The sequence below is a fragment of the Miscanthus floridulus genome, chromosome 12 (genome assembly GCF_019320115.1).
Source record: "Miscanthus floridulus cultivar M001 chromosome 12, ASM1932011v1, whole genome shotgun sequence".
In the NCBI taxonomy this organism is placed as follows: domain Eukaryota; kingdom Viridiplantae; phylum Streptophyta; class Magnoliopsida; order Poales; family Poaceae; genus Miscanthus; species Miscanthus floridulus.
In genome coordinates this window covers 76,856,773-76,881,411 of record NC_089591.1, presented here as the reverse complement: position 1 = coordinate 76,881,411, position 24,639 = coordinate 76,856,773, and the positions used below count along the sequence as shown (strand labels likewise).

The following is a 24,639-nucleotide window of genomic DNA, read 5'->3' as shown; positions in this document are numbered from 1 at the left end:
CGTTGCCAGCTAGGTCAGGGCAAGCGGGTGAGCACACGGGGTTCACAAGGAGGTGACGAACCCAAGCAGGCAACTAAAAAGGGTGGAGGAAGGAAAGAGGACGCGTTCCACGGCGGCCGAGCACGGCGGCACCATGACTGACGGCGGCGAAACGCGCCAAATGGTCTACCTTGGCTCAAAAGGCATCATAGCCGCGAGCACCAGGTGTCGGGGAGTGATGCGGAGCTAGGTGTGCTTGATTTCGAGCAGTGGTGGAGCACTAGCGGCGAATTCCTCCGGCGGGGCTGCAGTGGCGCTCGGTGGCGAGAGAGCAGAGCTCGTGCGGGCGAAGCAGAGAGGCAGTACGGGAAAGTGAAGAGTGGAGCGCCGCGGGCTCAGCAGATGAAGGCGAGCGCGTGGAAGCAGAGGCAGGACATGGCTGCCGTGCGGCGGGCGTCGCCGGTGCATGGTCGCCACGCAGCGGTCGCACCCTGGAGCGGTCGGGACGCGACGCGCGGGAACGACGCGGCCCAGCGCTGGGGTAGGCCGGACGCGGCGCTGGGTTGGGCCGAACGCGGGGCACGTGAGCGGCGGGCGCTGCAGCAGGCTGGGCCGGCTTCGGCCGTGGGCCGAGAAGGGAGGCGACGACCCGTGAAAGGAGAAAAGCATTTTTCATTTTTTGATTTTCAAGGAAATTTCAAATAGCAGTTTTCAAATACCCTTTTGAGCAAAAAAATAACTTCTTTTGAAAATGGCCCAAAAATAAAAGTTGCTTAGAATTTAATCCTCTACAACTTTGCTTTTATGACCAAATTCTAATTCTTGATAGATTTTGAATTATAAAATTAAAGTCAATTTTAACTCAAAACCCTAATTTTGGAGAATTATTTTTAAAGCAGAATTTGGCAATAATTTTAATACAAACTTTGCTCCAAAAATTGCGCTAAATAATTATAGATGATTTACAATCATAGCCAACACATGTTTTACTAACCTAGCAAGGATAATTTGGGCAAAAGCAACTCCAAACAAGTGTATGCGGCATTTATGTTCCACGAGCATGTTTCATATGTTTCGAAGAAGGATTTCAGTTATTATTTATATGATTAGGCATGTATGATTAGGATGCTTGATGATGCATAATATGCATGATTTGCAGTGCCTAAATGCTGGCCATAACACCAGGGTGTTACAGCCCTCCCCCCTTATAAAAATCTCATCCCGAGATTTGGGTTACGAACCATTTGTTATAAAAATCTTCATAAGCTTTTTATAGATATTCTCCCATTTCCCAAGTTGCATCTCCCTCATCATGATGATTCCACTGTATCTTGTATGTTTTCACCACACTATTCCGAGTAGCACGTTCTTTAGTGTCTAACACACGGACCGGTTGCTCATGATTTGAGTTGGATGCCTTGAGGTTCTATTCTTTCCTCCGGAACACACAAACACTTCTTGAGATATGATACATGGAAAACTAGGAAGACGGTACTCATGGTCTCAGGTAACTCTAACTTATAAGCTACTGGACCTCTTCTTTCCAAGATCTTGTATGGTCCTACGAATCTAGCGGCAAGCTTTCTTTGGACTCCAAACCTTTTCTTCTTCATTGGCGTGACCTTCAGATAAACATAGTCACAAACTTCAAACACAAGGGGTCTCCTTCTTCTGTCTGCATAACTTTTCTGATGCGATTGGATCACCTTCATATTTTGCTGAATAATATGACCTTTCTTCTCGGCTTCTTCTATAAAGTCAATGCCATAATACCTTCTATCTCCTGGCTCGACCTAATTTAATGGTGTTCTACATTTTCTATCATACAAAGCTTCGAATGGAGCCATTTTGATGCTTTCTTGATAACTATTATTGTAAGCAAACTCAGCTAATGGTAACCATGACTCCCATGATCCCTTAGAAGACAATACACATGCTCTTAACATATCCTCCAAAACAACATTCACTCGTTCAGTCTGACCATCTGTCTGAGGATGATAAGCGGTACAATGAATCAAACTAGTTCCTAAGCCTTTGTGTAAATGTTCTCAAAAGTGAGCCATGAACTAGGGCCCTCTATCAGATACTATAGTCTTTGGTATACCATGCAACCTCACAATTTCTGGGATATACTTCTCGGCATATTGAGGTGGTCGATATTCTGTCTTGACAGGCAAGAAATTAGCGGTCTTGGTAAGATAGTCCACAATCACCCAAATTGAATCATGTCCCTTTTGAGTAGTGGGCAATCCCAAGATAAAATCTATATTTATATCATCCCACTTCCAACTAGGGACTGACAAGGGTTGCAACATACCGGTAGGTTTCATATGAATAGCTTTCACTCTACAACACGTGTCACATCTAGCAACATATGCTATAACTTCTTTCTTCATTTTGGTCCACCAATAACGAGGTCTTAGTTCTTGATACATCTTACTACTTCCCAGATGGATAGATAGCTTAGAAAGGTGAGCTTCATCCATGAGTTTATTTCTAAGCTCTCGATCCTTGGGAACCACAAGACGGTTGTCAAACCACAACACGTCCTGTTCATCCACTCTAAAGTGCTGAGACGGCTTTTCTTTTATCTTCTCTTTGATGTGGAATATTCCCTAGTCAGTTTTTTGGCCTTCTATTATCTTACTCTCCAACGAGCAACTAATCTGAATACTATGTAACACAGCAGGATGCATCAGATCGAACCCATCTTCAAGTAATGGCTGCACATTCAAGTAATGTGACTTTCTGCTCAAAGCATCTACCACTACATTGGCTTTTCTAGGATGATATTGCACATTTAAGTTATAATCCTTGATCAATTCCAATCATCTACGCTGTCTCATGTTCAGCTCGGGTTGAGTAAAGATATACTTAAGACTCTTATGATCTGTGAAAATATTGCACACATTACCAAGTAGATAATGTCTCCAAATTTTTAGGGCATGCACAACTGCAGCAAGTTCAAGATCATGTGTTGGATAGTTGACCTCGTGCTTTCTCAATTGACGTGAGGCATAAGCAATGACTCTCCCTTCTTGCATAAGGACACAGCCCAATCCAGTTTTCGATGCGTCGCAAAACACATCAAATGGTTTTTCAATGTCCGGTTGTGCTAGAACAGGAGCAGTGGTCAACAGTTTCCGCAAAGTGTGGAAAGCTATTTCACACTCCTCTGTCCACACAAACTTGTGATCCTTCTGTAGCAGACTTGTCATAGGCTTGGCAATCTTCGAGAAGTCTGGTATGAAACGACGGTAGTACCCGGCTAGTCCTAAGAAACTTCTAATCTCAGGAACGGTGGTTGATGCCTTCCAATCCATAACCTCTTGCACCTTACTTGGATCGATTGAAACTCCATTTTCTGACAGAATGTGACCAAGAAAAGGAACTTTCTTCAACCAGAATTCGTATTTGCTAAACTTAGCATATAGTTGATGATCTCTGAGTCTGGTCAAGACAATTCTTAGATGCTCTTCATGATTCTTCTCGTTCTTGGAGTAACCAGAATGTCATCGATGAACATGACCATGAACTTATCCAATTCTAGCATGAAAATTGTATTCATAAAATGCTTCGGGGCTTGCCTCTCTCGAAGGAGCTCGGGCGGTGATCGGGGCACTCCGGAAGTTCCTCAACATCCTCCTCGTCAGCTTCGGGCACTTCCTGCGGCTGCACCTTGAGCTGCTCCTCGGGCTCCTCGGGTATGACGACTGAGTTTTCAATTTGCGATTCTGTATGATGCAATGTGCGTAAGTGCTTATGCAATCGGTGCATCGAAGGAGATGAATACAATGGATATGCTTGAATGCAAGGTAGTCAACATCATCCAAGAACATATACTATAAGTACATGTCATCTACTGCATTCTCTTCTACTACTAATATGCTAAGTCAACACATCTTATTAAATGCTTCAAAGATACACCAAAGCTTCACTAATTTCTTAATCACACATAAAGCAACACTTGATTAAACCCTAATTAATAATAGGTTTGAATAGCAACATCTATTTTTTATTGCTTAGAAAAATCTTAGAAAATTACCATAGCATAGTACTACCCTAAGTAGTCTACCATTAGATTTTCATGGTATTTGCATGAGTGGATTAGCCTACACAAAAATAATAAGCTATGGCATGATTATGAACATGAAAATACTTTGTACTGTGAAAAGTGTCAAACAACAGAGGGAATATTTTTCCTATGTTCTACACAGCAAATAATCACTGTACAAAAATTATCACATGCATGTTTTATACAAATTTTGCTCTCTAGCAAAAATAATAAAAATCAGTCATTAAAGGCACTTGAACTACACCTCATAATTTTTTCTACAGTACATACATGACACATATTTTTCCTAGGAAGTACATTACATAAGAAGATTAACAAACTTGGAATCATATTTTTCTGAAGCCTATAGGTTTTTCTACACATTTTTCAAGTTATCAGCAATATCAAAGGTTAAATAAAGCTCTACAGAAAAGTATCTCAAAAATGACATGCAATATTTTTATCATGTGGATCTGGTGACAAGGAACCTAGCAAAATTTGTTTCAACAGATTTGTAGCAAATTTGAGTATACAAACATTTTCCAAATAATTTCTCTTTCCAAATAATAAAAGAAAACTGAAAACGAAATTTTCCTATTACTACTGGGCCGGCCCATGGAAACCAACTGGCCCACGGCCACATTCAGCCTGCGCAGACCGAGTGAAGGGGAGGGCAGTGGCCTGGCTCAGGGCTTCGGCCCAAGCCAGCCTGGCCCAGCTCGGCCGAGGCAAAGGAGCCACACCGGCGTCGAGACGCCACGGCGGCGTGGGCTCTGTCAGCGGGCCGGCGGCCGTTGCCGGCTAGGTCAGGGCAAGCGGGTGAGCACACGGGGGTTCACAAGGAGGTGACGAACCCAAGCAGGCAACTAAAAAGGGTGGAGGAAGGAAAGAGGACGCGTTCCACGGCGGCCGAGCACGGCGGCACCATGACTGACGGCGGCGAAACGCGCCAAATGGTCTACCTTGGCTCAAAAGGCGTCATAGCCGCGAGCACCAGGTGTCGGGGAGTGATGCGGAGCTAGGTGTGCTTGATTTCGAGCAGTGGTGGAGCACTAGCGGCGAATTCCTCCGGCGGGGCTGCAGTGGCGCTCGGTGGCGAGAGAGCAGAGCTCGTGCGGGCGAAGCAGAGAGGCAGTGCGGGAAAGTGAAGAGTGGAGCGCCGTGGGCTCAGCAGATGAAGGCAAGCGCGTGGAAGCAGAGGCAGGACATGGCTGCCGTGCGGCGGGCGTCACCGGTGCATGGTCGCCACGCAGCGGTCGCACCCTGGAGCGGTCGGGACGCGACGCGCGGGAACGACGCGGCCCAGCGCTGGGGTAGGCCGGACGCGGCGCTGGGTTGGGCCGAACGCGGGGCACGTGAGCGGCGGGCGCTGCAGCAGGCTGGGCCGGCTTCGGCCGTGGGCCGAGAAGGGAGGCGACGACCCGTGAAAGGAGAAAAGCATTTTTCATTTTTTGATTTTCAAGGAAATTTCAAATAGCAGTTTTCAAATACCCTTTTGAGCAAAAAAATAACTTCTTTTGAAAATGGCCCAAAAATAAAAGTTGCTTAGAATTTAATCCTCTACAACTTTGCTTTTATGACCAAATTCTAATTCTTGATAGATTTTGAATTATAAAATTAAAGTCAATTTTAACTCAAAACCCTAATTTTGGAGAATTATTTTTAAAGCAGAATTTGGCAATAATTTTAATACAAACTTTGCTCCAAAAATTGCGCTAAATAATTCTAGATGATTTACAATCATAGCCAAACATGTTTTACTAACCTAGCAAGGATAATTTGGGCAAAAGCAACTCCAAACAAGTGTATGCGGCATTTATGTTCCGCGAGCATGTTTCATATGTTTCGAAGAAGGATTTCAGTTATTATTTATATGATTAGGCATGTATGATTAGGATGCTTGATGATGCATAATATGCATGATTTGCAGTGCCTAAATGCTGGCCATAACACTGGGGTGTTACAGCCCTCCCCCCTTATAAAAATCGCATCCCGAGATTTGGGTTACGAACCATTTGTTATAAAAATCTTCATAAGCTTTTTATAGATATTCTCCCGTTTCCCAAGTTGCATCTCCCTCATCATGATGATTCCACTGTATCTTGTATGTTTTCACCACACTATTTTGAGTAGCATGTTCTTTAGTGTCTAACACACGGACCGGTTGCTCATGATTTGAGTTGGATGCCTTGAGGTTCTATTCTTTCCTCCGGAACACGCAAACACTTCTTGAGATATGATACATGGAAAACTAGGAAGACGGTACTCATGGTCTCAGGTAACTCTAACTTATAAGCTACTGGACCTCTTCTTTCCAAGATCTTGTATGGTCCTACGAATCTAGCGGCAAGCTTTCTTTGGACTCCAAACCTTTTCTTCTTCATTGGCGTGACCTTCAGATAAACATAGTCACAAACTTCAAACACAAGGGGTCTCCTTCTTCTGTCTGCATAACTTTTCTGATGCGATTGGATCACCTTCATATTTTGCTGAATAATATGACCTTTCTTCTCGGCTTCTTCTATAAAGTCAATGCCATAATACCTTCTATCTCCTGGCTCGACCTAATTTAATGGTGTTCTACATTTTCTGTCATACAAAGCTTCGAATGGAGCCATTTTGATGCTTTCTTGATAACTATTATTGTAAGCAAACTCAGCTAATGGTAACCATGACTCCCATGATCCCTTAGAAGACAATACACATGCTCTTAACATATCCTCCAAAACAACATTCACTCGTTCAGTCTGACCATCTGTCTGAGGATGATAAGCGGTACAATGAATCAAACTAGTTCCTAAGCCTTTGTGTAAATGTTCTCAAAAGTGAGCCGTGAACTAGGGCCCTCTATCAGATACTATAGTCTTTGGTATACCATGCAACCTCACAATTTCTGGGATATACTTCTCGGCATATTGAGGTGGTCGATATTCTGTCTTGACAGGCAAGAAATGAGCGGTCTTGGTAAGATGGTCCACAATCACCCAAATTGAATCATGTCCCTTTTGAGTAGTGGGCAATCCCAAGATAAAATCCATATTTATATCATCCCACTTCCAACTAGGGACTGACAAGGGTTGCAACATACCGGTAGGTTTCATATGAATAGCTTTCACTCTACAACACGTGTCACATCTAGCAACATATGCTATAACTTCTTTCTTCATTTTGGTCCACCAATAACGAGGTCTTAGTTCTTGATACATCTTACTACTTCCCAGATGGATAGATAGCTTAGAAAGGTGAGCTTCATCCATGAGTTTATTTCTAAGCTCTCGATCCTTGGGAACCACAAGACGGTTGTCAAACCACAACACGTCCTGTTCATCCACTCTAAAGTGCTGAGACGGCTTTTCTTTTATCTTCTCTTTGATGTGGAATATTCCCTTGTCAGTTTTTTGGCCTTCTATTATCTTACTCTCCAACGAGCAACTAATCTGAATACTATGTAACACAGCAGGATACATCAGATCGAACCCATCTTCAAGTAATGGCTGCACATTCAAGTAATGTGACTTTCTGCTCAAAGCATCTACCACTACATTGGCTTTTCTAGGATGATATTGCACATTTAAGTTATAATCCTTGATCAATTCCAATCATCTACGCTGTCTCATGTTCAGCTCGGGTTGAGTAAAGATATACTTAAGACTCTTATGATCTATGAAAATATTGCACACATTACCAAGTAGATAATGTCTCCAAATTTTTAGGGCATGCACAACTGCAGCAAGTTCAAGATCATGTGTTGGATAGTTAACCTCATGCTTTCTCAATTGACATGAGGCATAAGCAATGACTCTCCCTTCTTGCATAAGGACACAGCCCAATCCAGTTTTCGATGCGTCGCAAAACACATCAAATGGTTTTTCAATGTCCGATTGTGCTAGAACAGGAGCAGTGGTCAACAGTTTCCGCAAAGTGTGGAAAGCTATTTCACACTCCTCTGTCCACACAAACTTGTGATCCTTCTGTAGCATACTTGTCATAGGCTTGGCAATCTTCGAGAAGTCTGGTATGAAACGACGGTAGTACCCGGCTAGTCCTAAGAAACTTCTAATCTCAGGAATGGTGGTTGATGCCTTCCAATCCATAACCTCTTGCACCTTACTTGGATCGATTGAAACTCCATTTTCTGACAGAATGTGACCAAGAAAAGGAACTTTCTTCAACCAGAATTCGCATTTGCTAAACTTAGCATATAGTTGATGATCTCTGAGTCTGGTCAAGACAATTCTTAGATGCTCTTCATGATTCTTCTCGTTCTTGGAGTAACCAGAATGTCATCGATGAACATGACCATGAACTTATCCAATTCTAGCATAAAAATTGTATTCATAAAAACATAAAGTATGCAGGAATATTTGTCAAGCCAAAGGACATGACAAGATACTCATACAACCCGTATCTAGTGGAAAATGCAGTTTTCGGTATATCTTGTGGTCTAATCTTGATTTGATGATAACCGGATCTTAAATCTATTTTTGAGAATACCTTAGCCTTAGCTAACTGGTCGAACAGAACATCAATATGAGGCAAGGGATACTTATTCTTGATGGTTACTGTATTAAGTGGCCTGTAATCTACGCACATTCTTAACGTGCCCTCTTTCTTCTTCACAAACAAGGCGGGACATCCTCATTCAGACTTGCTTGGCCGGATAAACCCCTTTTTTGATAACTCTTCTAGTTGCTTCTTCAGCTCAACTAATTCATCGGGAGGCATCCAATAGGGTCACCTTGAAATCGGAGCTATTCCGAGGATTAACTCAATTCTAAACTCAATATCCCTATCTGGCAGAAGACCAGGTAGCTCATGCGGGAATACATCTGGAAACTCACACACTACCAGAATCTGATGAATAGGAATAACTTCAGTAGCACATGTAATACTTATAAGGTCTGTTCTCCGAGGCAATGGTACTTGGAAAGTGCCCTCACCTAGGGGATCCTTAAGGGTAAGTACCCGACTTCCTGTATCTATGACTGCTCCCTAATTCTTCATCCAATTCATCCCTATAATGACATCCAACACTAGTCCAGGCATAACTATCAAGTTCACTCGAAACTTCCTGCTACCTAATTCAAGGGTTGCCCCTCGAACCATCCGGTTGGTCAAAACATCAGCTCCTGCTGAACTTATACGGTAACCATAACCTAATTTTGTGCATAGTTGTTCATGTTTCTATGCAAATGCTTGACTCATAAAAAAATACGATGATCCAGAATTAAATAGAACAACTGCAGGGTTTTCGTTGATAGGAAACTTACCAGCGGTTTTGGGCTTTCCCTCAGGAATTTCATCCACAGTCGTACTATGCACCCTAGCATTATAAGTCTACTGCTTCTTCTTGGGTGGATAAGGACATAACCTTGAGAAGTGGCTGAGTTGGTCACAATTATAGCAGGGTTCCCTCACTATCCCAGCAGATCCCACAGCTCCCTTAGAACTGCCTTGTACCCCAGTTGCGGCTGCCTTGTTGGGCTATACTACCATTCTGTAAGGCTTCTGGGGTCCACAGAAATTCTAACTTCTCTGCTGAGGTGGCCTGAACCTCGCGCTAGGTGCCAATGGGCGATATGGAGGATGTCCTCCCGTAGGTGCTCTTGCTTGGGACAGACCACCTTCTAGGGCTCTCTTGTGAGTCTTGGCTATGGTGCTGGCATTGTTGTTCTTTTCCTGCTTCAGACAATCGCCGATGAAGTCATTGAATCTGATACGGTTGTTGGTATCCACATGCTTCATCATCTTTGGATTGAGTCCCCTCTTGAAACTAGCGATTCTCTTAGCATCGGTGTCAACCATGTCGGGAGCATAATGACACAAGTTGTTGAAGGCATGCAAATATTGCATCACGGTCTTGGTGCCCTGATTCAACGCCAAAAACTCTCCCAACTTCATCTTGGTCAGCCCAGGTGGAATATAAACTCTACGGAAGGCCTCAGCAAACTCTCTCCACAAAATCTGAGCATTTGGAGGGAAGATGGTGCGATGGTACTTCCACCACATTCCCGCTGGTCCTTGCAACTGATGTACAGCATACTCCATTTTCAATACCTCAGTCATCCTCAACACACAGAATTTATCTTCCATAGTGTTGATCCATTCCTCAGCATCAAGTGGCTCTGTTGCTTCCTTGAATATTGGTGGCTTGGTGTCCATAAAATCTTTGAAGCTGCTATATTGATTCACCCCAATGCCACTACCCAGATTGTTACCACGCTGAATGTTGTTGGTGATGGTACGCAGAAAATCCTCCATATTCTTCTGGGATTGTTCCGTGTTGCGCTGACTCCCGAGCAACTGTGCGAGGAACATCTCTGGGGTAAACGGGGGAGGAGGTGGCAAATGCGGTTCATGGGGAGGCTCATTGTTGTTGCCGTGGTTTCCACCACCACCACCGGTCCCCGCACCGTTAGCACCAGTCTCAGCGGCCTCATACGTGGTACGATGAGTATTTGTCATCTACATTTTTTAGCAACAAGTAATGATTGAGTGAAGCTGTAATAATTGCGAGTGAAGGAAAAATTATGCCGTACTGAATTTACTAGACAGAATAAATTCATACAATAAAACAGAGGCACAACAATCACATCCCAATTAAAACAACATCACTTAATCAAATTACTTCAACAGCAAACATCGCGTCCATACAACCAAATTGCCAGCATACATACACTGGACTTTTATGCGTTCAAATATCACATTCTTTATCAAGTTCCAACCACATGCCAAGTCTCATAAGTTCGAAGCAAAATACATTGGGTTACATGCCAACAAAAGAAAGGTCATCGCGATAGGACCTAGATACTAGCGCAAGGCAACTAGCCTACTCCTCGGGGCCATCGTCGGGATCGAAGACATCACCATCGCCCCCAGGTGAAACTATAGGCTCGTCGTTGTCGATGTCCATGCCAGCGGCGTCTGGTGGAGCATATGGGCCAACCCTATTGTAGAGCGCGTGAAACTCCTCGTGTAGGTTGACGTTGTACTCCTCTAGCTCATCGACCCTCTGCAGCAGAAGGTCCCTCTCGTCCCAGGCTTCATTCCTTTCCTAAACCAACTGTCCAATCATGCGGTCTACATTGTTGTTGGCTTGAGTCAACGTATGCACCTGTTGCATAGCTCTATCACCTCTCTCAACCGCCTGGTTCCGCTGTAAGTTCATATCAGCCAACTGCTCCTACAAACTAGCTATAGCACATGCCTGTCTCTTCTTCTGCTTTCTCCCCTTGAGCTTATCCTGACCACGTAAGCCAGTCAGAGTCCAGTAGGTACTCTCAAGACCCTCATATGCTCTGATGGTGGCGAACATAGCACTCATAGCATGATTGTCGCTAACCTATCCCTCCGCTCGACCTCGGACCAAGGCACTTCCCTAAGGCTGAACCCAAATAGCATCATGAGGATCATCCCTAGGAAAAGTGCCAGCTAGAGCTGCTGCAAGCTCACTGGGAAATCTGCTCATGATATCCCTGATGACATGGAAAGCTGCTCCCTCTGCACCCTCAGCAGGAGTGCGACCCTCAAACTCCAAGTGCCAACCATCCCAATCTGGAGCATCACCAAGAGCAGGAACTGTGATCTCTACCACTGCAAGTTGATCCTCTGCTAACTTGCTCTCATTCCAAGAGTACACCGGTTCTTGACCCTCTGGGTACCCCACATCATGGAGCACTCTCCAAAGCAAGGTTGGCATGCCAAACTTGCTCAAGAAGGTGTCCATGGTGCGGTGCTCCCTCAGGGCCAATGGACATCAAGGTGCTCTTCCTCCAGTGGACTTACGGGCGGTCTGCTTCATACGGGCCATCTGTAGCAAAAGTTCTTTTATTACCCTGGGGAAACATATTTTAGGTGATACAACTTTTATCAAAATGAGATAATCAATTTATAAGGGGAGGAATGCATGACATGAATGAAATGCATAAGTAATATGATGTATGTACGTGCCGTACGTTCTCACAAACTTATGAAATAAATAATTTCTAGCGACGAATTCGGTGGCATACAAATGATCTCTCAATTACGTAGCTAATACGTTCTACACGATAGCATTGTTATGTACCTGCAGAAGATTTATTTCAGCCCAATTCCCAATGAATGCATAAAAGCAGTAAATTTTATCTACACGCTCTACACGAATCCCTAGATACGTGTACAACGGTAGTAACTACCCGAACCATCATCCTATTGATGGCATCGCCTTAATAGATGGAATACCCACACATGAGATACCTTTGTAAAACATGCGTAGAACATGTAATTACTCCAGCATCATATAAGCATTCACCCTAGATCGGCGGTGTATCCGATCATGCTCTCACAACTCACACTTACTGAGGCGTAGAGGCAATTGATCCATACACTACCACTCAAACAAGTGGCACTCATACAATAACACGCCGTATGAGCGACGAAAGAGAAATATGATGCCAGAACCCCCAAGTCAGTACTTAATTAAGCCACCTAAAGTCCTTAACTGGGCATAAAGGATATGACCACTGGCACACTTTTTAGTTTGGAAATCTTGTTTTTTAAATGCCTTTTTGTTTTAAATACACTTATAAACAGTAACACGCTAAACCATGCTCTGATCTCAGCTGTAACAGAACCGATCAATTATACGAAATTAAGTAAGAAAATCATCCGCCGGAACAGACGATTTAGCAAACTTAAGCCCGTATAACCCGGTAGTCCGTGAAATCACGAAGGATTTCAAACCAACTCACATCCCAGCCAAGATCATAATAAGTTTAGCGGTCACCATTACATATTACATAAAAGTTCGCATCATAGATACATCAGAGTTTAAACATAGTTATTACAAACGAGTTCGAATAAAAGTAGCGAAAGCCATTTATTCAAAACCACACACACTCACACAGAGTTCAAATACAGTGCCAGCTGATGATCATCTCCAACAAAAGCATTAGATGAGACGTACGGAATGACCATGCCCATGGTCCTAAGCATCACCCATCGCAGGATAAAGGCAGTTGATACAGTAGCCGTAATACATCTGCCCATCTGCAATAAGTGGGAATAAAACCCTAAGTACGAGAAGGTACTCAGCTAGACTTACCCGACATAACCGAAAATAAGTGACACCAAGGATTATGAAGGGCTTTATAGTAGGGTAGCTGACTTATTTGCAAAAAGAAGCATTTTTAGCATTTCAAGAACCTTTCTAAAAGCATTATTGCCAAATTAATTATTTATAACCTATCGACTAGATTTGTACCTACACTAGAGCAAACATGTGATTAAGCCAATAATGATAACCAATGATCATTAACAACTTCTATATTGTCATATTCATTATAATTGTCCAAGTGTTCCATCAACATTACTATGATGAAGTAACTCAAGTCAAGTGCTCACTATCCAGGAGCGATGGCGATTCGAATCGATTCCTAACCAGCTGGTGATTTATTCCTTACACAAACCTCACTAACCCGCTAAAGTGAGGTATCGGTCACCGAGTCAACTATCCAAGAATCTGGAGTTTGCCAGGAACCACATGTACCCGGGGGCCGACCGACTGTACTTTGGTCTTATCATCTCGCCCCCGTGTCCTACCACACCTGCTCTAGCACAGTACGCTACGGGCAATCTACTTGGCCTAAATAGTCTCCCAGCTTCATGGTCGAAAGGTACTTTATTCGGCCAGCTAACTGTAAGGCATGCGTTCAACATGACTCGAGGCCCAACAACTGTCGGTCCTTAATCGACACAGACGGAAAGCACTACAGCCCAAAACTCTGCAAGTCTCCGTCTGGTCTCAACTTCATTTAACACTTAGTTATACCATGACTACATAGTTATCCAAGCAGATCTAGATAACCACCTATAGCTCGCAGGTGACAGGAAATCACCCGACTTCTACCGGTCTAAGCCAGCTAAGCATTAACTCGACTACGGATACTAGAGTAACAAGGATATAGTATAACAAAGGTAGACAAGGTATAATGCAGCAACGGTTGCAAACAACTCCTGAACGTAATGCGTTAATTAAAGTAAAGCAGTTAATTAACAATTGCAAACTGGGGAGAAAATGCTCCGGGGCTTGCCTCTCTCGAAGGAGCTCGGGCGGTGATCGGAGCACTCTGGAAGTTCCTCAACGTCCTGCTTGTCGGCTTCGGGCACTTCCTGCGGCTGCACCTCGAGCTGCTCCTCGGGTATGATGATTGAGTTCTCGGTTTACGATCCTGTATGATGCAATATGCGTAAGTGCTTATGCAATCGGTGCATCGGAGGAGATGAATACTATGGATATGCTTGAATGCAAGGTAGTCAACATCATCCAAGAACATATACTACAAGCACATGTCATCTACTGCATTCTCTTCTACTACTAATATGCTAAGTCAACACATCTTATTAAATGCTTCAAAGATACACCAAAGCTTCACTAATTTCTTAATCACACATAAAGCAACACTTGATTAAACCCTAATTAATAATAGGTTTGAATAGCAACATCTATTTTTTATTACTTAGAAAAATCTTAGAAAATTACCATAACACAGTACTACCCTAAGTAGTCTACCATCAGATTTTCATGGTATTTGCATGAGTGGATTAGCCTACACAAAAATAACAAGCTATGGCATGATTATGAACCTGAAAATACTTTGTACTGTGAAAAGTGTCAAACAACAAAGGGAATATTTTTCCTATGTTCTACACAGCAAATAATCACTGTACAAAAATTATCACATGCATGTTTTATACAAATTTTGCTCTCTAGCAAAAATAATAAAAATCAGCCATTAAAGGCACTTGAACTACACCTCATAATTTTTTCTACAGTACATGCATGACACATATTTTTCCTAGGAAGTATATTACATAATAAGATTAACAAACTTGGAATCATATTTTTCTGAAGCCTATAGGTTTTTCTACACATTTTCAAGTTATCAGCAATATCAAAGGTTAAATAAAGCTCTACAGGAAAGTATCTAAAAAATGACATGCAATATTTTTATCATGTAGATCTGGTGACAAGGAACCTAGCAAAATTTGTTTCAATAGATTTGGAGCAAATTTGAGTATACAAACATTTTCCAAATAATTTCTCTTTCAAAATAATAAAAGAAAACTGAAAACGAAATTTCCCTATTACTACTGGGCCGCCCCGTGGAAACCAACTGGCCCATGGCCACATTCGGCCCGCGCAGACCGAGCGAAGGGGAGGGCGGCGGCCTGGCTCGGGGCTTCGGCCTAAGCCAGCTTGGCCTAGCTCGGCCGAGGCGAAGGAGCCACGCGGGCGTCGAGACGCCACGACGGCGCGGGCCCTGCCAGTGGGCCGGCGACCGTTGCCAGCCGGGTCAGGGCAAGCGAGCGAGCGCGCGGGGTTCGCAAGGAGGTGACGAACCCGAGCAGGCAACTAAAAAGGGTGGAGGAAGGAAAGAGGATGCGTTCCATGGCGACCGAGCACGGCGGCGAAACGCGCCAAACGCTCTACCTTGGCTCAAAAGGCATCACAGCCGTGAGCACCAGGTGCCGGGGAGCGAGGCGGAGCTAGGTGCGCTTGATTTTGGGCAGTGGTGGAGCACTGGCGGCTAATTCCTCCGGCGGGGCTGCGGTGGCGCTCGGTGGCGAGAGAGCAGAGCTCGTGCGGGCAAAACAGAGAGGCAGCGCGAGAGAGTGAAGAGTGAAGCACCATGGGATCAGCAGATGAAGGCGGGCGCGTGGAAGCGGAGGCAGGCCGAGGCTGTCGCGCGGCGGGCGTTGCCAGCGCAAGGTTGCCATGCGGTGGTCGTGCCCTGGCGCGGTCAGGACGCGACGCGCGGGAACGGCGCGGCGCAGCGCTGGGGCAGGCCGAACGCGGTGCTGGGCTGGGCCGAATGCGGGGCGCGCGAGCGGCGGGCGCTGCGGCAGGCCGGGCCGGCTTCAGCCGTGGGCCGAGAAGGGAGGCGACGGCCCGTGAAAGGAGAAAAGCATTTTTCAATTTTTGATTCTCAGGGAAATTTCAAATAGCAGTTTTCAAATACCCTTTTGAGCAAGAAAATGACTTCATTTGAAAATGGCCCAAAAATAAAAGTTGCTTAGAATTTAATCCTCTACAACTTTGCTTTTTTGACCAAAGTCCAATTCTTGATAGATTTTGAATTATAAAATTAAAGTCAATTTTAACTCAAAACCCTAATTTTGGAGAATTATTTTTAAAGCAGAATTTGGCAATAATTTCGATACAAACTTTGCTCCAAAAATTGCGCTAAATAATTCTAGATGATTTACAATCATAGCCAAACATGTTTTACTAACCTAGCAAGCATAATTTGGGCAAAAGCAACTCCAAACAAGTGTATGCAGTAATCATGTTCCGCGAGCATGTTTCATATGTTTCGAAGTAGGATTTCAGTTATTATTTACATGATTAGGCATGTATGATTAGGATCTTAACTACTTAGTTTGTAACTAGAAAGTACTTATTAGGTACTATCTATCATCTAATTTTAACTAAAGGACATATGTTTCGTTACATGTTTGAACTAGATGGATAACCTAGTGACCATATATCATGGAGGCACCGTTGAAAGCGATCGCTATGGATATGTTGAGTTTCTTGATATGCAAAATGTGGCTGTGCTATTCAATGATAGGCCTTCATTTAGTGAGATGGTTGCAAAGGCTCGGGAGGAGCTGCATTGCCTTGGAGATGATAACATTGCAGTTGATGGTGTACTGCACCTAGGTTCTCCTCCGAACATCTTTAGGCGAATGATCTCAATTGGTTGTGCGGATCAGTGGGAGAACTATGTGAGATCGGCTATGAAGAGCCAGCTGCAATGTTTGGACGTGGTTGTGCATTGGGTGTTAGTTGATCCCATCCGTCATGGGTTTACCCTAGCAATGGATCATCAGGCACACATCGACTCTCCCGTTCTAGAACCTTACCTGCATATGCAGATTGCACCTATGGTTCTCGATGCTCAATCTGCCCCCAATGTGGTATTTATAGATGGTTGTTAGACTCATGTTTTCATGGCAGATCCTCCTTATGAGATCCCTTTAACACAGAATTATCCAAGTAAGTGTCTTAACCGCATGATTTTTGGGAGCTTACCCCATTCCTTACATCTATTTCTTTCATTCTTTCCTCATTTTTGTACTAATGTTGCAGGAGACATTCCTAAAAATGTGGATGTGCCCCCTGTTGCTGCGCAAGTGCACTTTGGAGATGGATTCCGTGGCTCCAATAGTGTTGAAATTATGCATGATTTGGAGCCATATGAGATGGCTAGGGCTCTTGATTTTGATGATGATCGCCCTATTGGAGAGCTAACGGAGAGTGATGTTGAGATTATGAGACGTATCTTTCCCGACCATCGTGATCCTAGAGTTCACGAGTTCAATGATCTTGCTCATTCCGATTAGGCGTTTACAGAAGGACGTGATGATGAGCTCCTAGAAGCTCCTGAGGCCGGTCCTAACATGGTAATTAAGAATGGGGGGGTGTTCAATGACCTCCCTGCTTTGAAGAGGTGGTTACAGGCTTTTGTAGTGATACAAAAGAGGCCTTATAGGGTATTGCATTCATATGTGGAGCGCCGTTACACAGTTATATATGACAAGGAACGCTGCCCATGGAGGGTTTGTACAAGGAAGCAACAGATAACCGGAAAATAGAAGATCACAAAACTTGTCGGGCCACACAATTGTGCTAACCATGAGCTGACACTGAGGCATCGGTAGTTGACATCTACCCTCATTGCCAAGCGGTTGATGGGAATTTTGCAGGGAGAACCCAACATGAAGGTGAGGACAATTATCAGGACTATTGAGGCGTTGTATGGAGGATATGTGATAACTTATGGTAAAGCATGGAGGGCTAAGCAGCGAGCGTGGAAGATGATATATGGGGACTAGGAGGATGGGTATGAGCAGCTGCTAGTTCTTTTCAATGCAATCAAAGCGGTGAATCTAGGAATGCATTATGAGTACATCCCAAAACCTAATGCATGGACGGATGGGAGACAGATATTCTTTCGTGCCTTCTGGTGCTTCCCTCAGTGTGTCGAGGCCTTTAGGCACTGTCGTCCCATCTTCTCCATTGATGGTACGTTCTTGGTTGATAAATACCAGGGCACATTTCTTATAGCCATATCCTAGATGCGAACAACAAGTTGGTTCCTTTGGCATTTGCTTTGGTTGAGAAGGAGAACAATGACAGTTAGGGATGGTTCTTGAGGCTAGCTCAGATACAAGTGTTTGGGCCTGGCAGGGAGATTGTCGTCATATCTGATAGGCATCAGGGCATACTTAATATCGTGCAAGAGCAAATAGAGGGGTATGCACCTTTGCACCATCGTTGGTGTACTCGGCACCTTGTCGAGAATCTACTCCGGAAGGATGATGTCAAGGGTAACTTTGATTTGTTCTAGGAGGCTATTTGACAGCTTGAGGACAAGTACTTTAAGGAAAAGTTAGAGTAGGTCAGAACCGCCTCAAATGCAGAAGGCAGACAATGGCTCATAGGTTTGATGAGGAATTTGGAGAAATGGACGAGAGCTTACGACACCGATGGATGGAGGTACGAGTTTCAGTGCAGCAACATGGCACAGTCATTCAATAAGTTGCTATTGGGGATACATGGTATGCCCATAAATGCAATCGTTCAATTCACCTTCTATAAGCTTGTTGCCTGGTTCAACTTGGTCCCAATTTCTTTGAGGAAGCTCTTTATGAGAGGTTTCCAGTTGAGAGCAAAAATGATTTCACCAAAGAGGCACCACTAAGAGGATACGATGAAAGGAAAAAAGAGTGGCCAAAATGCATGCATGGTGAGGACTGCCTAGTGCAGGTGTTCATCGAGGGAATAGTGCGACCAGCTCGCGATCTATGCTCATCTAACTTCTTCTCCTCATATCTTGCACGAGCCACCTCTGCGGCATGTTCCTCGCTGCAACCAATCCCTTCATATATAAAATGCAATCAGTTAGCAACACGATTATATTACATTTAAAATCAGGCAACGAAAAAAGGTTTTCAAGCACTCACTAGCATATAATGTAGCAACATGCTCGTTCAAGACCCGCATCTGTACTCTTGTCTCCTCCCTTGCCTCATTCCTTGCCCTCTCCTCCTCTAATGTCATCCGCCTCTCCAATCCCCATTTGTTAAGCCCAACATTGATCGGGTTGCAAATGCCACGCTATCTAGCAAACTCACGTATTTTTTCTTTGTGATGTTTAACGAATAGGTTGACGTAGTCAAGTCCATATCCCCTCTTCCGTGCAATTAGTTGCCTCTTCTTCAGTTCATCTAAGAACTTAGCTTGACCATCATAACATTCCCACCTGCATTTTCTAGTGCTCTATTCAAAAGAAATATTATATCATATATGTGCGACTATCTAACCTAAATGTGATCATACTCGCTTAGTGTCTTGATCACCGAAATAAAATGGCTCCTACTATTTATATCTTTGCCTTGAGCCTTTTGTTTTTCTCTTTCTTCTTTTCCAAGTTCAAGCATTTGATCATCACCATGCCATCACCATCGTCATGATCTTCGCCATTGCTTCATCACTTGGAGTAGTGCGACCAATCTTATAATCACTTTGATAAACTAGGTTAGCACTTAGGGTTTTATCAATTAACCAAAATCAAACTAGAGCTTTCAATAGCTCAAGATTTGAACACATACACTTTGCACTTACTTCATGCTTGTTTGGACACACAAACTCCTACGTATTCTCAGGGTTTATCACAGCTCGATCTCCACAACCGCACAGAGGAGGTTCCTCGAGTCATCTAACTACGGCTAGGTGCTTCTTCTTAGCTGTCATTGGTAGAGGGTTAGGGGGGTGGAACCCACTGCTTGAAGTGCTCATGTGGATGTCTCCCTCTAAATTAATCGTCGAAAAAGAGGTACCTAGGATCAAACTTGTCTGCACTGTCGATCCACTGAAAGAAACAACACCTCTCATGGTCCTACATAATGAGATTCCAATAAAATATTAGTAGCATACTTACACAAATAAAGAAAAAGGATAGTGGAAACAATTTCTTACATTAAAACGATTGCATGTGTAGAAGCAACGCGCCGCTGTGTCCGGATGTTTCGATTGAAAAACATGGACCGAGAAAACCACAGTCACAGTTAGGGATAGAGAGGTCAGGAGGGACGGGGGCATCTTTGCTAGACGCGTCGGGGTATAATTCTCGAGGACGACCCTGTTTTCGCCAAAACTCCACCCGAAACATTTCTTACATCTAACAAAACGGATGTAATTTAACAAACATAAATCAAAACATCACAAATAAATGTCAATGAGAACCATAACTACAATACAACCAATTTCGTTCTAAGAAACGAAAGCAGTTAACATTAAATCCTAAACCTAGGGTTTCCCATTTGATGCACAACAATGAACCCATAACATAACTACATGCGCCTAGGTTTGCTAGCTTTTTTCACGTCTTGGCATCATCCAACGGTTGTATAATATATATATTGAGGGATATAATGAAACCCTAAGTGATGATGATTCTTAGATTGAAAATTCCGACTAATATATACCGAATCGATGTGGAAAAAAACTAGGAGGGGGAGCGAGGATACCTTGCTCTCGAAGGTCTATGGATCAAATCAAGGTTTTCAAGGTCCAATATGCCGATTCGTGAGGTAGGGTGAAGTGGGGAGAGAAAAACCCCGAGAGGAAGGAGAAAGAAGGGGATGAACGCTCGGGCAGGAAGGTTGGGCCGGGGTTAAATGCACAGAGCTCGGCGTCAGTCACTACGGCGCCGTCGAGCTCCCTGCCATGTCATCCACCGTGCCCAGGAGTTCGGCGCCAGCATCAATGGCATCGAGCTAAGGGTCTATTTTCTGAATTCTTTTCGTCAGGGGTCTATTTGTGACAAACTTTCAAAAAAATGGCTAAATTTCAAAAAAATTCGGTCGGTGGCAGGTAGCGAGGGGCCAGTTGCGACGTCGATATTATTATTGTTCGCGCGATGGCGGTTTGTGTCGCGAAACACGTCGTACGTGATCAACGTAGATGAGATTAGAAAACGCATAAAGATAATAAGATAGGAAAACTATTGATGATTACACATAGAGCTCCAACGTGTATATATACAGTCTGTTCGTTTTGGGCTTATACGATCATGGATTATAAGCTGCAACAGTATTTTTCTCACACCAAACCAGTCAACAGTACTTCTGGCTTATAATCCACGATCGTTTTAGTCGAAACGAACAGGCCAATAGTTTTGTCAAAGTCAAAGAGTTTGATAAAAAATATACTAGTATTAGAATTCTTTTTCTTTTTCAATCCACGTACAAACAGACTAGAATTAGGATGTCTTCTCTTCTTCTTCTTTTTTTTTTATACCTACAAGCTCGAGTCCGTATATATTACAACAGGTTAGCGTAGTCGTGCATTGCGCAATTAGCCAATTGGTTGGTATCATTCGTTCTTACCCACGGACTGAACATATTCGTTAACTTTTTTTTCTTTCTTTTGGCCAGCTGGTGGTTGGTTCGAACAAATTCCTTGGGCTGATTGGGTGCTAAAGCCTGGGGCCGGAGCCCTCCATCTGTGACCAGCCCATGGGCGACATCTCTTGTGTGAAGAGCTGATAGATAGATGGAGACGGACCCCTGCCTTTCCGAGGCCATGACGAAAAAAGAAGAAAAGGAATGGTAAACTTCCACATCCGAGCTGGTGCGTGAGGCGTGAGCCGTGAGCCGGTGAGGGGGAGAGCGATGGCCGTACATACAGCCGCACAGGAGACGTTCTTGAGAAAACAGAAAAGCTAGTCTGTTGGTTTGGGTAGCCGACGGCCCACGGGGTAGCAGCATCTCTGTTGTCAGCCCACGGGGGTCTCTGTTCGTGCGTATCCAAAAGGCCCGGATATATGAGGACGGCCATAACATTCTCAGGGCCGAAAAGGAACGGGCATCGTGCCTGGCTCGCCCCGTTCACTCCAAAGGCCTAATAAAAGCCGAAGTGGAAATACAGGAGTCCGTACTTGCGTTTTTCGTCAGTAACGTGTCGGGATTCAGCAGCCCGTGACACGTGAACATGAGGCCTCTCGCGCGTGTTGTCCCTCCCATTCTCATCTCAGCTCTCACAGTCCCACTACAGGCTAATCGAGTTTGCCCAAATGCATGCATAACCCCGTTGTGGTTCGAGTGCTGCCGATTCCGTCTGGCAATGGCCAACAGAGAGAGACCCAACAGGGGGCCCCGTTGCAACTTGCCAGACCGGCCGCAGGAGCGGCGTCTGGGTGCGCCGATTCTCTGACGTTGCCTGCTGGTACAAGTCTGAACTCGTCGTGCTTATGGATGGATGCATGCTCCTCATAGGTGATAAGAATCTCAACGAACATATCGGCAAACAGGATTATGAAAATTGCACTCTCCCATTCCTTCCATTAGCCATAACAAACAAAGAGCATATATGCATGCGAACGCAACACATGCACGAGAGAACTTGCATCGCGCGCGTGCCTGGACAGCCTGATGAAGAGTGAAGGCTGAGGAGCAGAAATGCCGGAGACACCACACCATGACACCACCGTAGTCCGGCTGGGCCGGCGGTCCCTGGACCGTATTCTTTCGTACGGGGTACGTGCCTACACCTACGCAAGAGGAGCACAGGATACCTAGGGGCCGGAAAAGATGCGTGATGCAGCGCATCATGCACGTACGTACGACGCCGCGCAGTCGCGGGTCCGTCGTCGTCTCTCTCCCGCTCGCGTCGTAGGCAGCAGCCACAGGGCACAGCCTGCATGGACGACACGGCAATAAAGGTAGCTAGCGTCCGGGGGGGCGGCAAAGGTTTAGCGAGGGCAGAAAAGACCCCTGTCCTCCTTCCTGCGCTGCCGCTGCGACTGGGAAGGCTAGCTGAGGCTGAGCCCGCGACGATCCGTCCAGGTACAGGTTCAGGTCCGGTAGCCATCCATCCATCCGTCGCGGGCCGGCCGTCCGGCCGACCCCTTTGGCTTTAATGCAGCCTTTTTGTCCCCTCAAAAGCTACCACCAGCCGCTAGATCCCGCCTTCGATCGCTCACGCTCGCCTCGCCTCCAATTCCTGTTCGCACCTTGCTTAGCTTGCTTGCTCACCTAGCTTTGTCATGGCGGCGTCCCGCTCGCACAAGGTCGTGAGACAGGCCGCCGCCGCGACCTGCGTCGTGGACGACAACACCACGTTCGTGCAGGCCGACCCGGCCACGTTCCGCGCGCTCGTGCAGAAGCTCACGGGCGCGGCGCCAGCATCAGCAGGCGGGACGACAGCGGCGGCGGAGAAGCTGCCGCCGAGGCCGCAGGAGGACGAGGCGGCGGCGGTGACCATCGCGCACGCGCCACCGCCGAGGCGGCCGAAGCTGCAGGAGAGACGGCGCGCGGCGCCGGCCAGGCTGGAGCTAGCGCGGCCGCAGCTGCCATCGTCGCCGTCGTCGTCGTCGTTCTACTACTACCACCACGCTCACGCTCACGGCCACGGCGCCCACGCTCACCACGGCCACGGCACCCACGGGCTCATGCACTCGCCGGTCTCGCCCATGGACGCGTACGTGGTGCTGGCAGCGGCGTCCGCGTTGCCGTCGCTGTCGTCGTCCTCGTCCATGACGCCGTCGCCGCACTCGTCGTCGCCGTCGTGCGGCGGGGCGGCGGTGGTGATGATAAGCCGGGAGGAGGAGCGGGAGGAGAAAACCATCGCGTCCAAGGGCTTCTACCTGCACGCGTCGCCCCGGGGCGACGGCGACCGGCCCAAGCTGCTGCCGCTGTTCCCCGTCCACTCACCCAGGATCAATGAACTCCGGCGAGGCTAGCTAGCTAGTCATGTGTGCTAATTCACCGTCAGTCTCGTCTCCATATATGTTACATGTACCGCCTATATATTTGCGCTAGAATTAGATGGTGATCCATGGGCGCAACGTACGCTTGTTAATTAGCCGATCTTGTTAGCTAGGCTTTAATTAGTAGATCTCTAATTAATCCTCTACGTACTATTCCCATATCTGAATCTAATCATGCGTGAAGTGTCTCTCCCGTCTTGTGTGGTGGGTCATGTTGCCATGTGTTCCACTAGCAGCTAGCAGGTCAACTTCTGATCCTGGAATTGGAATGGAACCCCCATCGACGTACTCCATCTGCATGCCATTTGCCCATGAGGTGCACGCGTTTTGCAAGGCAAAGTTGTTTCTAGTTTCTAACGCGTCCCACGTAGCTGATCGATCGGATGCCATGCCAACGTGGCAACAGTGACGAAGCCATGAAAAAATTTAGAGGGGGCTAAACAAAAGAATAGAGATTTTTTTATCTTCTCTTAACCTTAGCCCCTCCTACCTAATACATAAAATTTTAAGAGATGGCTTAAAGAAACTCCACGTGCTCAGGATGGATAGGAGGGGCTGAAGCCCCCCTAGCCCCACTGCTGGATCCGTCCATGCGTGGCAACGTACGTCAAGTTTATTCCTCCTGTGGGACAAGGACCGGATGAGAGGCAACATCTTTTATTTTATTTTATTCTCTTTTTTTCCGTAAGAGACTAAGGCCTTGTTCGGCTTACTTCATATCCGACTTGTTCGTCTTTTTTTTTCAGTCGAAACAATATTTTTCTCTCATAATATTTTAGTCAGAACAGT

The 24,639-nt window shown here is 45.3% G+C and overlaps 1 protein-coding gene across 1 annotated transcript; it reads left to right on the top strand.

The window, feature by feature from the left end:
• The first annotated feature begins 22,863 nt into the window (after positions 1-22,863).
• LOC136495240 (VQ motif-containing protein 11-like) lies at positions 22,864-23,928 on the top strand. Its single transcript, XM_066491215.1, has one exon. The coding sequence runs from the start codon at positions 23,128-23,130 to the stop codon at positions 23,821-23,823; it is 696 nt and encodes a 231-aa protein (XP_066347312.1). The 5' UTR covers positions 22,864-23,127; the 3' UTR covers positions 23,824-23,928.
• The last annotated feature ends 711 nt before the right edge of the window (positions 23,929-24,639 follow it).